The 13915-nt window shown below is 33.7% G+C and overlaps 1 protein-coding gene across 2 annotated transcripts; it reads left to right on the forward strand.

Annotated features, from left to right (window-relative positions):
• The first annotated feature begins 839 nt into the window (after positions 1–839).
• Positions 840–13485, forward strand: LOC129946653 (type 1 phosphatidylinositol 4,5-bisphosphate 4-phosphatase). Of its 2 annotated transcripts, XM_056056906.1 has the most exons (6): positions 840–945; positions 1081–1416; positions 12348–12526; positions 12598–12807; positions 13028–13192; positions 13264–13485. In XM_056056906.1, the coding sequence occupies exons 2-6, from the start codon at positions 1314–1316 to the stop codon at positions 13378–13380; spliced, it is 774 nt and encodes a 257-aa protein (XP_055912881.1). In that variant the 5' UTR covers positions 840–945; positions 1081–1313; the 3' UTR covers positions 13381–13485. The 2 variants fall into 2 exon arrangements, with proteins under 2 accessions (XP_055912881.1, XP_055912882.1); XM_056056907.1 differs by lacking the exons at positions 840–945; positions 1081–1416 and adding an exon at positions 5850–5886.
• The last annotated feature ends 430 nt before the right edge of the window (positions 13486–13915 follow it).

Consider the following 13915-nt stretch of genomic DNA (forward strand, 5'->3'; position numbering starts at 1 on the left):
TCAAAACATCTGTAAATAAATTTGTCTTTCTTTGAACAGGTTTTTATTTTAAATTGCACTTACAATCTTGAAAAATAGTAAAATTTGACGTTTACATCTGATTTAGCAAATTTAAATTTTTAAAATTAATCCTTTAGAATTAATTATAAGGAACCACTTATAACTATAATTGGTTTTCACAGTTAATTCAAATCATGGATTTTTTGACAGGTTATAGCGATCAATGAAAATTTATATTATTTAAAAATATGTTTTGATTGATAAATTAAATCAAACGAAAGTTGATAAATGAAAGCATTACCGATTGGTGGGTATACACCGAAAATTTAGTGTTAAAAATTATAAAGTCAAAATGATGATTTAAAAAAGTAAATATTAACTTAAATAAAAGTTCTTTTTAATTGCAAAAATTCTTTAGCTGATAGAATCATTTTAATTGCTAAGGCATAATTATACTTTTTTTACAATTAAATGGGGGTCTCAATTTTATTAATAATTTGAAAATAAAATTGAAAACAATTTCAATGGAATCCAAAAAAGAAAGGTGTCTGGCATCATATTGTATTGAAAATCAATTTAAAATAGAAATAAGTGTTCTCTTGCCTTAAATTGTAATAATAATTATTTATTTGCTCGTGTCTATCAAATTCAAAACACTCGTGTGAAATGTAAATTATTTTGTTATTAAAAATTACAAACTTAATTATTTTTAATTGCTTTTAAATCTTGAAACAACATTTTCAAAGATGGAAACCAATGGTACCTATAACTGGCCCCTTAAAACACAATCAATAACCAATGCAATCTACCCCCAATTAGTTTATCTTTTCACATCAAGATGACTCTTCAATTTTCTGACATTTGTTTACTTCGTTTTGTTCATGTTGTTCTTGTTGGTACTTTTCGTGATTCTCCTATTTCGCAAGTAGTTTTTGGTGTTGAAAGGTGATTAATTTTCTTCAAAATTTTCCCTGCAACTTAAAATGCAAGAATTAATTTTGCCCAAAATTAAATACACACAAATTATACAACATAAACATTTAAAAGTTTAAAATTCTAGAACAAAACTTTTCCTTCTAGCATTGATCAACAACAGCGGCAAGGGAAAAAATATACATTCCAATCTCTGGATTATCATAGGGAGGAAACTTCAACAAAGAGGAAGAAACAGAAAGAATAAGAAAAACCCTATTCGCCATTGTTACTGCATTAAAAAAGAAAATCTTTTCTTGTCCATTCTCTTGGAATTGATAATTAAAGCTCCTGAAATCCAACTGAGCTGCAATAAGTAACAAGGAAAAACAAGTAAAACCATGGCAGACGACGAATCCAAAGCACTTCTTCCCGGCGGTGGTGAGTACGACGAAGCTAAAATGTACTCGGCTGCCGGCGAAGGCTCGGAGAATCCTAGCACAGGTATGTCGTATCAATTTAATCAAAAGAAAGACAAAAATATTCTGCATATTCTTTCGGTCCGTCATACAAACAGAATATAGAATTAGCATCATTAGATCAGGAAAACGCATTCGCGTATCAATTCCAATTCGACTGGTTATTGAACTTTTATTGCAATGAAACCCTTTAAGTGCGTTTTTTGCCAATTAGCTAATAGCAGCCGCAAATTGCTGCAAACTGCAATGAAATAAAATCTCACTTTCTCTAGATACAACTGATACAAGCATTCAAACCAGAAACGATATTCAATCTCGGTGTGATTTGATATCAACTTGGTTTGCTTTTTGTTTTATTTTGTATTGTTTTTTGTTGCCACCACCGATGGCACTCGCTTCGGCAATCGCCTATCGCGCAAATGACTCATCAGAGTGGTACATTGATTTGTTTTTCTCAATGCGTCTCATTGTTTGTGTATTATCGTTTGTTCCAATCCAACTCCAGCAGCAGAAGCTGAAGCTCAAAGCACTCGCTTTATATTATTGTGTGTGCTGGCTTAGGTGCTAGGTTGGATGATATTAATTTCATACGCGAGTATATTTTTCTTTATTTAATTGCTTCTATTTTTGTTATGCTCATTTAAATGTTTGATAAGAATTCTGTGCTGTGCGATGATACATTTTGGTACCAAGAGTTGTTCTGTCTTCTTATCGAATTTCCAGCCCCCCTGTCAGCAGTATATTTTTTTTGTTCTTCATGAACTATCAGTGAAAAGATTATTTGAATAGGTCGTATGAACTTGCTCTACATAATGTTGTACGCTCAGAATAAATTAAGATAAGATCGCTTGATTTTTTAAAACACTGTTCCTATATCACATACTCAGGTTATTATTTATATGCCACGATTTGGAATTCAAAAAATATAATAGTTACTTATTCCAATAGTAATAGACAAATTAACTCCTTTATTTTTTTTAATTAAGTAGGAATAGTTTGGAGTATTTTTTTTATTTTTCTTTCAATTTTTTGTAAAAGATAATTTCACTTTACGAACGGATGACTTTAGAATGTAGCAAAATACCAACCACTAATCCAAGTATTGGATAAGCAAATTCAACATGATGAGGGCACGATATGAATTATTGCATTATGTCATCAGTGTTTATAACCGAAAGTTATATTTAAAAAAGTAAGTCCATACTTGAAATATTTTGAAGTAAAATCTGTAGATATTAAAAAGGCACAAAAAAAGATGATTCTATAATTCTATAAGTCGAAAATATGCAGTTCAATCTTGATTGATTTGAAACTGCCCTCATGTCATGCAACCACCTGCAAAGCCTCTTGACATAAAAGTAATTTAAAAATTAAACTCCAACCTTCAGTGGGAAACTCGAGAACACGAGATAAGAGCAAATTCAGCTTTATTAAAGAATGTATTCTGATTTTTTCAAAATGAAATATAAATACTATTTATTTATATCAGTCACATTTCCTACATGGCCGTAAATAACAATAAGGCAGTGAATATTGTCTTCCTAGTTCAAAGGTTTTGGGCTTTTCGACAACTTCACCTAACTCCACAGACAATATTCAAGTCACTTTAAATCGCACGATGCTGGAGACCAATTCACGTTTACGTAACGTGCATATTCTTCTTATTTTGTAAAGGCAAGCAATTAAAATAAATTGGCAACCTTTTCGTTCTTTTTTGGTATAATATACCGAGCACAAAATTCCTTCAGAAACAACCCTTCGGTAAAAATTTGAATACAATTTGTCGATGCAATCAAAAACAAAATACAAAATCTATTTTTATGGGTTTGAATGGACGAGACGACAGACGTAGCAAACAGATGTGTTGCAAAGGTTATCATTGGAATATTGGATCCAGATGAGACGTTCGTAAAAGAAACATTTGTATTAAATGTAGCTCAAACGGAAATGACAATCATTCAACCATTATCACCCGGCTCTTCGATGATTTGGTTAGAATTCTGGGTGAAGATTTTAATAAAGATTTGATCTTACTTTTTTATCAGATGCTGCTCCGTATATCATAAAAGCGGCACAAGCTTTTCAAGTTTTCTACCCAAAAATAATGCATGTTACATGCCTCGCAACCAATCATAATTCCACGGGGGACATGGCTCGAAGCTACGCCAAGCATTTTTAAAAGAATGTTCGGAGTTTTTATACTTATTTTTGGCATCAAGCTATGGGTTTCTAGTAACATCAATTTCAAGAATTCAATCAAATGATTTATCGTTCAATACTAGCAAACAAATTATAAGTGATGTTAACGAGTCCAACTCTCTGCGAAATACAAATTTTTTGACGCTATTGTGAATACTAAGCAATTGAAAAATTCCACCGAAATAAAAAAAAAAAACTTTTTAACCTGCCTCTGAAAACTCCAAGCTATACTTTATACATAGAAACAGGTGTTCCTTAACTGTTTACCAGTACATTAAAGACTCAGGCGTATTATATAGTAAAAACTTTTAATCATCCAGATGAGCGCCTATCCAAAAAAATGCTGCGTTACGAAATAAGAAATGAGGATTGGTGGATGAGGAAATGGAAAAATATGAAAATCAGTTTTGATGAAGAAGTTTTGATGGAAGAAAGAAACTTGGTTGATTAGAAGGAGCAGCTCTATCGCATAATTGGAAAGCACGAAAACTCTGTTCGGGATGGTTTTAAAGCTACTGCTCGCGAGTTCCACAGTAGAGTGTTGTACTCCCAACTCAATATGAGCGTAAATCAAGCAAATTACTTCCAAGACTCACTGAGCTTCAACGAAATCTCCTAAATTTTTAAAGCAAGATGCGAACTCTTAGGACTCAACGGAGGACCCTACCATGGAAGTTTTAACCAATTTTGTTCCTTATGTAATCTTAAATCCAAAGAAGACTGCTTTCATTTTATCAGTATATGTCCCATTTTTTAATCTCAACGGATATCGTATTGCGGACAAAAAACATTAACAATGCAAGAAAAAATAAAACTTTTGAACGAAACGAACTGGAAACCCCTCGCATCATTCTTGAAAGATATCTCCAAGTATAGGATGTTGCTATTATCTGAATTTGAATAGTTATACTTATTTATTATTTTGTAATGAAAAGAACTTTTTATATACATTTATATCAAATTGCTAACCGAGCTGACGGCAATTCCATACCTATAAATTCATTCAATTGTTAACAATCTGGTTGTTCAATTGATGAACGAAATAGTCAGTAATCATGACTATAGTAGTCAGGATTGACTGTAACTTTCTTTAAATCGTTTCCAAATTATTCAAAAATGTTACTTCTTTTATCTATTATTTTTAGCGATTTTATGAGATTCATCAGTAATCACGAATAAAATTCTTCTCATGATGGTTAGTGCGTTGGACTGTCATGCCAGAGGTCTTGGATTCAATCCGAGTCTATGCCGTCTAAAGTTTTTTTTTTTGTCACGGGTACTGCCTCTTGCAAGGAAAATTCTCCAAGAGTAAATCTTGTCATAAAAGTGCTTTCTCAAATTAGCCGTTCGGATTCGCATTTAAACTTTAGTTCCCCTTCATCCCTAACAACGGAACTCGCACTTAGGAATGGTTGAGAGTTGTAAGTCACCATCCTACCACGTTTGGCTCTAGTTCTCAACTAACTGTTGCGCCACCTAATTTATTTATTTTCTAAATCGTTGTGCACTTCTCTTCATAAACTCAAATTTTACACATTGAAAAGGAACCCAGGGTTTGGAAGGTACTTCTTCGCGATATAAAAAAAACTTCATTATATTGAAATATTATTTTAGCCCCAATACAAAATCTTTGAAAATAATTTGTCGGTTGTTCTGACATCATTCACTCAAATTTACATTATTTTATATTTATATTAAGTAAACTCAATTGTTTGCTTAAAAAAAAAAGATAGATAACATTAAAGCTCCCAGCCAGCAGTTGTAGGCAACCGATGAAAAGAATAATTATTGAAAGCATCTGCATCTTCTTGAATTTGGATCATATTTCACATAAATATTTGTCTTTGTAAGCTAAACCTTTTTTAAAATATGTTTTTTAATTCGTTTACTTAGAATCTCTGATGCCAAAACAAATGCAAAAGAAGAACGCTTTCTATAAACAAGCTACACAATTTTTGAATTTATTATTCGGCCCTAAACAAAATATATCACATTTAAAAACTTAAATGTATTTACAAGTATTCTTCCAAATACTTTTGGATGACTAAATTAATAGAAAAATAAAAACAACAAAAGATAGAATTGTATTAAAGATTTCAAATAAGATTTCGTCAACATTGACATAAATAGCTACGAGTATCATTACTCTTTTATAAACTAGCAAAAAACAAAACTATGATGAAATTCTTTTTGCTAGCTCATTCATGCCCGTTATCTTTAATCAGTTCACATCAAGCTGCTTATTCTTGAGCTCACTGTGTAAAGTAGTTCGAGATGAATCTCTATTACAAAAAAGGTAAAATCATAACGTGCCTTGAAAGGTGTAAATTGAGTGATTTTAAAACGTAATAATATTTATTTCTTTTACTTATTAAAAACCTGTCTTTAAAATTTGTTTTTTTTTTTACGAAATCAGTCGGGATTGATCCTTAGTTGAAAATTTTATCAAAATTACTATAAAAGCTTAGCTAATCGCACTGTGACTTCAATTAATTAATTTCATTGAGAAGCTGATAGTAAGACTTTTCGATAATGAGAAAAAAAAACCTTCGGGAAATGATTGGTCAAATGTCAGCGACAACATTAGTTTTGATTATTATAACATTGTTTTGTTTGAAAGAGAATTTTTGGTGGATTTTTAAAAAAGAAGTTAATTAAGTTTAAGGTTGATAGAAATTGTCAAAAGTTTAAGAAAGTAAAACAAAAAAATAAAGTTTGAATGAAAAATGTATTAACTTCAGAGAAAAAAGATATCAGTCATAGAAAATAACTAAAACAAAACGAAAGTGTTTGTGTTTTTAAATTATGGTAATCACTTTTTCTGGGTACAAACGAGACATATTAACCTTATTAAAAAAAATCAATTTTATGATTACAAATTTAGAAACTGTGGAGTTTGTGTTTTTTCATTTTTAAAAACAACCAACAACAATATTTTAACAGTTATATTCTTGAAATGAGACTTAGATCGGTTTTTGGAATCGGGAAAACAAGAAAACGCTACCGGGGTGTTGAGATTTGAAATATACACTTTCCACTCAAATTGAATGTATTGGGGAATTTATCTATGTTTAAAATATTTTAAATAAAGTTCAACGTTCGGCTTGCCTATATATAAGCGGATCGCTTCGCACGACCCCATCTGCGACACTCGATACCTTACTCTACCTAACATCTCTTGAAATTTTTAGCAATCAAATAGTTGCAAGCTCTGCTATTCGCTTACAAGAACATTGCTCACTCCGTAATTCTCAGGTATAAATAATCAATTCCAAAGTACACAGACTACACGATCCCCCAACTGCAATTTGACAGAAAGTTCCAGATTTCTATATCTCCCAGATCTTTCTGGGAGGATAGGACATTCCTGGAAGATGAGTCAATCAATTTTTATACAGATGGTTCAAAAACAAAAGAAGTGGTTGGTGGAGGTGTGTACTCTGAACGTCTGAAATTAAGTCTCTCATTCCGCCTTCCCAATCATTGTAGCGTGTTCCAAGCGGAACTTTTCTTTTGGCGATAAAAGAAATCTTGTCCTTGCTGAAAGAAAACGTGATATCAACATCTGATATCCGTATTTTCTCAGATAGTCAGGCAGCTATCAAATCTCTACTAACTATATTGCATTCCATAACGGCTGATCATCTCTAATGGCACAACAGTTTAACATTCATCTTTGCTGGGTGCCGGGCCATAGAGACATTTATTCATACATGAACTCGCTAGGATAGGTACAGTGCAGCCCATCCTACCACGTTTGGCACATACTGGCATACCAATCGCTACTTGTAAACTTGTAAATGCTATGAAGAAAACAAACACCAGGTGGAGCAAAATCACCACTTGTCATGTCACGAAAAACATCTGGCCAACACTAGATTTAAAGCGATCAAGGTGGTTGCTAACTCTAAGCAGATCGCCTATAAGCTCCATAATAGGTGTCATAACCGCGCACAGTCTAATAGGAAAGCACGCCACGCGGCTAGGCGTATTCTCAAATGACTTTGCAGATGCTGTATAGACGAGGAAGAGGAGGAAAAAGTTCTCCACCTTCTCTGTACATGCCCTGCTCTAGCTCAAAAACGCGGGAATTACCTAGGAGAATTCTTCTTTAACGATCTAAATCATATCAGCATAATCAGTCTCAAACGTTTCGTAAAAGACTCAAACTGGTTCCATTGAGTTTAGGAGGAAGCCATTAGATTTATGGGTATTACAATGGGCCAAAGTGTGTCCGTGTTTATCATGGACAGCCACTTTAAACTAACCTTGTGTTAGTTACGGCGTTGAGTGAGCACCAGTGTTGTTCCATGTAGACAAAAATTGTAGACTACACGATTGTCTACGTGTAGACAACTCAACGTACACAATTCATCATTGTCTACATGTCAATGTAGGCAATGTAGACAATCAATTTTGTTTCAATTTTTCAACTTTTTTTTTCTTTTTTTAATCATTTAAACAAAACAAATTTGTATTATTTGAGTCTTTCACTTTGCATTTTGTATTTATTTAAACAAAAATAAAAATTGTAAATGCTTATGTACATATGTATTTCATAAATACAATGAGAAGCCTTATTCATTTTCGTCTTCGACGTATTCATCAAAACAATTATATTCATTATCCTTGATTCTCAATAAATAATAAAAATGAAGGAGTTTCTTCAATCGTTCAAAAGTCAAGCGGTTTCTCGACATGGAATGAACATACGACCAACTTGAAAAAACTGTTTCGATCTGAGCGGAAGAGGCTGGAATAAGAATAAGTTTTTTTTTAACAAATTTGCCAGGTTTGGATGTTTTATAGAAGCCATATTCCAAAAAACAATTGGTATTTTAATATCTTTTTTTATAAAGAACACAAAAAAAAGTTGATTTTTCTATTAAAATAGTCCCAATCTTAAATTCCATCACTATTCAGCGATGCTTAGACAAAAACTGGCACGCGATTTCATTTTGACTAAACGTCAGCTTCAAATTGTCAAAATGAGGGTGAAAATAATAAGCTGAAAATGCATATTTGTTTAGAGCCATATCCAGGCGTGATTTCAAAGATGTTTCGTGTTGTGCCTTAAATCTATCTGGGAGTTTAAACACAATCAAAGATGAACTGCTTCTCCAGCAGAACAATCATCCCCTTGACACCTGTTTATTAATGTGCAAACTGGATTAAGAAGCTCGACGTAACTCTTAATATCTTCTTTGAACTCTTTTAAAATCAAAGCAACATTGGCATTAATATTTTTGTCGCTTAAGTCTTTGGCTTAAAGATTTCCAATATGATAGATGTGCTATGCCATATAAAATGCTCTGCATTTTTCCCCATTTTCTTCATTGTCGACATCATTGTCTACATTGTCGACATTGTCTACCTTGTCTACATTGTTGACACAATTGTCTACGTAGAAAGGTAGACAATCAAAGTCGGCATGTAGAGGAACAACATTGGTGAGCACACATGGGCTGTACCAGCATTTTATCAATTTAGAAACGGGTTGAAGTACCATTTTGGTGTCTTCAAAAACAGCTAAAGAAATGTCCCTGAGTAATAACAAATGAAGTATTCTGAGTTGGTTAAGGTTAGGCTAGGTTTAAGTGGCTGCGGATTCAGAATCCACATAATTAGGTCAAAAGAAAAAGCCCATTGTGATACCACATGAATCTAGAAAATTACTTCTTACTAGTCGAACCATTTTGAGCTTTTTATAAAGCGAAAAAGATATTTGATATCCTTCTCAGCTAGTTTACTGGGATTATCAAAAGAGTAGTCTCCCAGATGAAGTTTGCGTCTTAGTGAAAGAGCAGGCCAAGTGCAGATAAGGTGAGAGATTGTTTCCTCTTGTTCCTCGTCCATACAGCTCCTGCAGAAGTCATTTGAGGCTACACCAAGTCGTATTGCTTGTCTGCCTATGAGACAGTGTCCCGCAAGGACACCTATTAGGGAGCTAATATGACGTCAGCTTTGAGATAACAAGTCTTTTAAAGCGCTTTAGTCTAGTGAAGGCCATATGATTGTGCCACCAAAAGTTTGCTATCGCAAAACCTGTTTCTTTTAGGAGAAGTTTACATGTAGCTATCGGTATACCTACACTACCGGTCAAAAGTTTTGCGACCACCTCTGAAATTTGAAAAATATCGAGTTTTAACCTCTTAACTGAAGTTTTAGGAAAAGAGTTAATACCTGAAAAAAGTGAAGAGCATGTCTAATTGTAAATGACAGAAAAATATAAACTAGTTTTGTACTAAACATAAATTATTTATTTAAAAAACCAATATAAGTTCTAAATTGAGTTTTCATCAAAAAACCCTCCTTTAAATTCAATAATTTTTTTTACAATTCTGGGCAATCTTTTTACAAAGTTTTGTATTTTTTCTTGTGGAATATTATTCCAGCAATTTTGTAGAGTTTCCCAAAGAACAGATTCCGATGTTATGTGGTGATTTCGGACATTTCTGTCAAGCTCTTGCCATAAGAGCTCAATGGGGTTAATATCTAGAGACTGCGGTGGTCATACCATTACTTTTAGAATTTTCTCATCTTCTTTTTGTTTCAGGTATCCCTGGCAAAGTTTTGAAGTGTGTTTCGGGTCATTGTCTTGCTGGAATACAAAACCTTCACCGATTAATCGGAGTCCAGATACTAAAACGTGGTCTTCCAACATCGTTTTATAGACTTCTTTATCCATTCTTCCGATCACTCGTTTTAGTTCCCCTACTCCATTGAAGGAAAAACAACCCCACACCATTACTGAACCGCCTCCATGCTTTACAGTTGGGACCAAACAGTCTGGTAGCATCTTCTATTCAGCACTGCGCCTGACGTACACTCTGCGATTTGAGCCAAATATCTCAAACTTGGACTCATCGCTCCATAAGACTCTGTTGAAGTCTTCATCTGTCCAATCCTTATGGGTTTTGGCCAATTCCAACCGTTTGATCTTGTTTTGCGGCCGTAGAAGTGGTTTCCGCACTGCAACGCGCCCAAAAAGTACAGCATGCCTTAGCCTTCGTTGTATCGTTGATACAGACAATGGTTCTTCCCGGATTTGATTGATCTCGATGAGTATTTCTGTTGCTATTTTCTTCCTAGAATGCTTGCTTATGGTGATGATATGCAGATCTTCTGTTTTCGTCGTAACTCTAGGTCGTCCTGACTTCGGTTTATCCTTAAAACCGCCCGAATAGCCTTCTTCACAGTCTCAAATAAATTTAAATTGGATCAAACCGAGCATTATATACAAAATCCTGAATGTGTAGGTATTAAAATTTTACATTTTTTTACCCTTTAATATTACCGCAGTCATAAAAAATTCAATATTGAATGTAAAAAGTCATACAAAATAAAAACTATGGGAAATCTAAATATATGCCAAAAACCCAATACTGTTTTTTTTAAAAACTTTTTTTTCACAAAATTCCTCATAATTTACAGAAAAAGAATTAATATTTGGGGTGTTTTCACTTGCACCTTTTGGTCTAAGTTAACAATCCAGGTAAAAAATCCTATATTCATTCATAAACCCAAGCGCCAGGTACAAATAAAGCAACCCTTTGAAGGTGGTCTCAAACTTTTGACCGGTAGTGTATCTTCTTCCTTCCATTTTTAGCGAGTTCATCGGCTCTACAATTTCCTGTGATGTCTCTGTGGCCCGGCACCTAACACAGGTGAATGCTAAATTGCTGCGCCATCTCCATAAGAGACGATCGACAATCGAGGGCCGTTTGAGATTTGGTTGAGACACTGTCAAGAGATTTAATAGCAGCCTAAGTGTCAGAGAAGATGCGAATATCAGTAGTTGATATCACGTTTTCTCTTAGCCAGAACCTCTTTGATCGCTAAAATATCCGCTTGGTAGACGCTACAATGATTAGGGAGGCGGAATGAAATGCTTAGATTAAGCTTTTCTGAGTACACACCTCTACCAACTCCTTCATTTATCTTGGATCCATCTGTATAAAAATGGCTTTTGTCATCCAGGTTTTTGTCTTCCCATTTATCTCTGGATGGAATGGATACATGGAAGTTTTTTCCAAATCGGGGATTAGGAAAAGTGTAGTCTGTGTACTTTGGTATAGAACCAAAAAGGTTCAAAATGATTGTTGTTGGTCCATTGAGATGAGGCGTTGAGTCTTATAGCTGTACTCGCTGCCACTCAATGCCCCGCTTATGCAGAGACATGCAGTACGTAGTATGTGACTTTCTCCAGTGCAGTCCACCATACTGCACGCCGTACATAAGTATTGGTCGGATGACCGATGTGTATAGCCAATAGGTTATGCACGGTTAAAAAGCCCATTTGCTTCCTATGGCTTTTTTGCAAAGGAAAAGAGCTACTGTAGTTTTTTTAATTCTTTGCTGAATGTTAGGTTTCCAACTTAGTTTTTGGTCCAATATCCGACCAAGATAGTTGGCTTCATTGGTAAAAATTAGTGGAACACCTTTTTTTTAGGAGGTACAATTACTGGGATCTTGTATTTCCGTGTAAAAAGGACGATGTCTGTTTTTGAGGATTAATACTAAGCCTTCTGTGATCAGCCCACTAGTTGGGCAAAAAAATCTGGAAAGCTTGCATATAACAACGGATAAGAATTAAGATAAACTATGTACAAGTTCATCCTTTTACACTTAAGATTGTAAGTTAGGGGCAGTTCAAATGTATTTAGACTAAAAAATTCTGTTTTATTACTTCATACATACATATATAACTTACACTCATTATTCTTTAAAATTGCGTTTTTCTTTCTTAACTTAAAGGAGGTGTAGCTCCATCGGTGGTATCATCGATTGGTCCAGATGAATTGCCCCCGCCATACCAACAGGCGGCCAGTGGAGGTGTTCCAATGGTCACATGCCGGGTATGTCAGAGTATGATTGACATAACAACCAAACGAGAGCAGCATGTTGTCAAATGTGGTCAGTGTAATGAAGCAACAGTAAGTTATAATACAAAAATTAAAATTATTGGTTTAATAAAATAATGTTTTTGTTTTTTTTTTTTTTGTAGCCAATTCGTAACGCTCCACCTGGTAAAAAATATGTACGCTGTCCATGCAATTGTTTGTTGATTTGCAAGAGTTCATCACAACGAATTGCATGCCCACGACCAAATTGTAAGCGAATAATCAATCTGGCACCAAGTCCAGTTACACCCCCTGTGCCTGCAATGCCTGGCATGTGTCGTGTCACTTGTGGCCATTGTTCGGATACGTTTTTGGTAAGATGAGTAATCGAAAAGAATTTCGAACAAAAAAGTCAAAAATACTTATTATTTTATTGAGAATTTCCAGACATTTTTATAGCAACTCACAGAATTTTGTATATTCGTTTAGGGGTTGGTCCTTGAAGGAAAAATAGCAACATTCTTCTTTGAATCATTGAATTGAATTGTATATGGGCATATTCTCATATAATATTTTCTTCTTTTTGTCATTTAGTTTAATACATTCACCAATGCGTTGGCCCGTTGTCCCCATTGCCGAAAAGTTTCATCGGTTGGCTCAAAGTTTGCTCGTGGTCGTGGAATAATCTTTTCTGTGTTTGGTTTTGTGTTTCTTCTGATCGCTATTGGTGCCACAATTGGAACATATTCATATGCCAAAGTAAGCTTTATTATTTGATTTAATTCTATATACAAATATTAACTGAAAAATATATTTTGTTTTTCTAAAAGGAACACGGAGGAGTTTTCGTCGCGTATGTTGGCGCTTTTCTAATCTCAACATTTCTCTTCGCCCGAGCGGTATACTACTTCCGCCTTAAAGTTAGTGCCATAGATGGCCCCATGTAAAATATTTAATCATTATTTTTTATCATTCCTTTTTTGATATTACAACAAAAACAAAAATCCGAAATTCGAACAAAACAATAAGCAGCAAGAGTTGTTAAAAAGAAACACACATAAATTTAATTAAACTATAAAACTATACAAAAAAAGTACTACTTACTTATTTTTGTTAAGAAATTTGTTTACCAAAAAGAGAAAAAAAAAACATTCAGAGAAATAATAACTTATTGTTGATTGAAGAAATTGTTCACATAAATTAAAAATAAATCAAAAGGAAAAGTGTATACCGTAAGAAAAACATGTGTTTTGTTATACATTAGACTCTTCTTTTTTTTTTTAATTATAATTATATATTTTAGCTTAAAGAGAATGTTGATTTGCTGTCTTAGATAATAAAATATTTGTTTAGTGCTCCGAAAGAATCTTTAATATTTGCAAATTTGTCATTATTTTTTTTTCTGTATCTGGTCAATCTTAGAAGATTTTGTAACGATTTTTCAAATAAGTAAATACACGTCATGCTATCGCATAATTTTAT

Source organism: Eupeodes corollae, chromosome 2 (genome assembly GCF_945859685.1).
Source record: "Eupeodes corollae chromosome 2, idEupCoro1.1, whole genome shotgun sequence".
In the NCBI taxonomy this organism is placed as follows: Eukaryota; Metazoa; Arthropoda; class Insecta; order Diptera; family Syrphidae; genus Eupeodes; species Eupeodes corollae.

What these genes read in the sequence shown, in the direction of transcription:
- LOC129946653 (XM_056056906.1), top strand. Translation starts at nt 1,314, where the DNA reads ATGGCAGACGACGAATCCAAAGCACTTCTTCCCGGCGGTGGTGAGTAC. An exon ending in ATTGTTCGGATACGTTTTTG is followed by an intron (nt 12,808 to 13,027) that starts GTAAGATGAGTA and finishes TTTGTCATTTAG; the next exon opens with TTTAATACATTCACCAATGC. An exon ending in GAACATATTCATATGCCAAA is followed by an intron (nt 13,193 to 13,263) that starts GTAAGCTTTATT and finishes TTTTTCTAAAAG; the next exon opens with GAACACGGAGGAGTTTTCGT.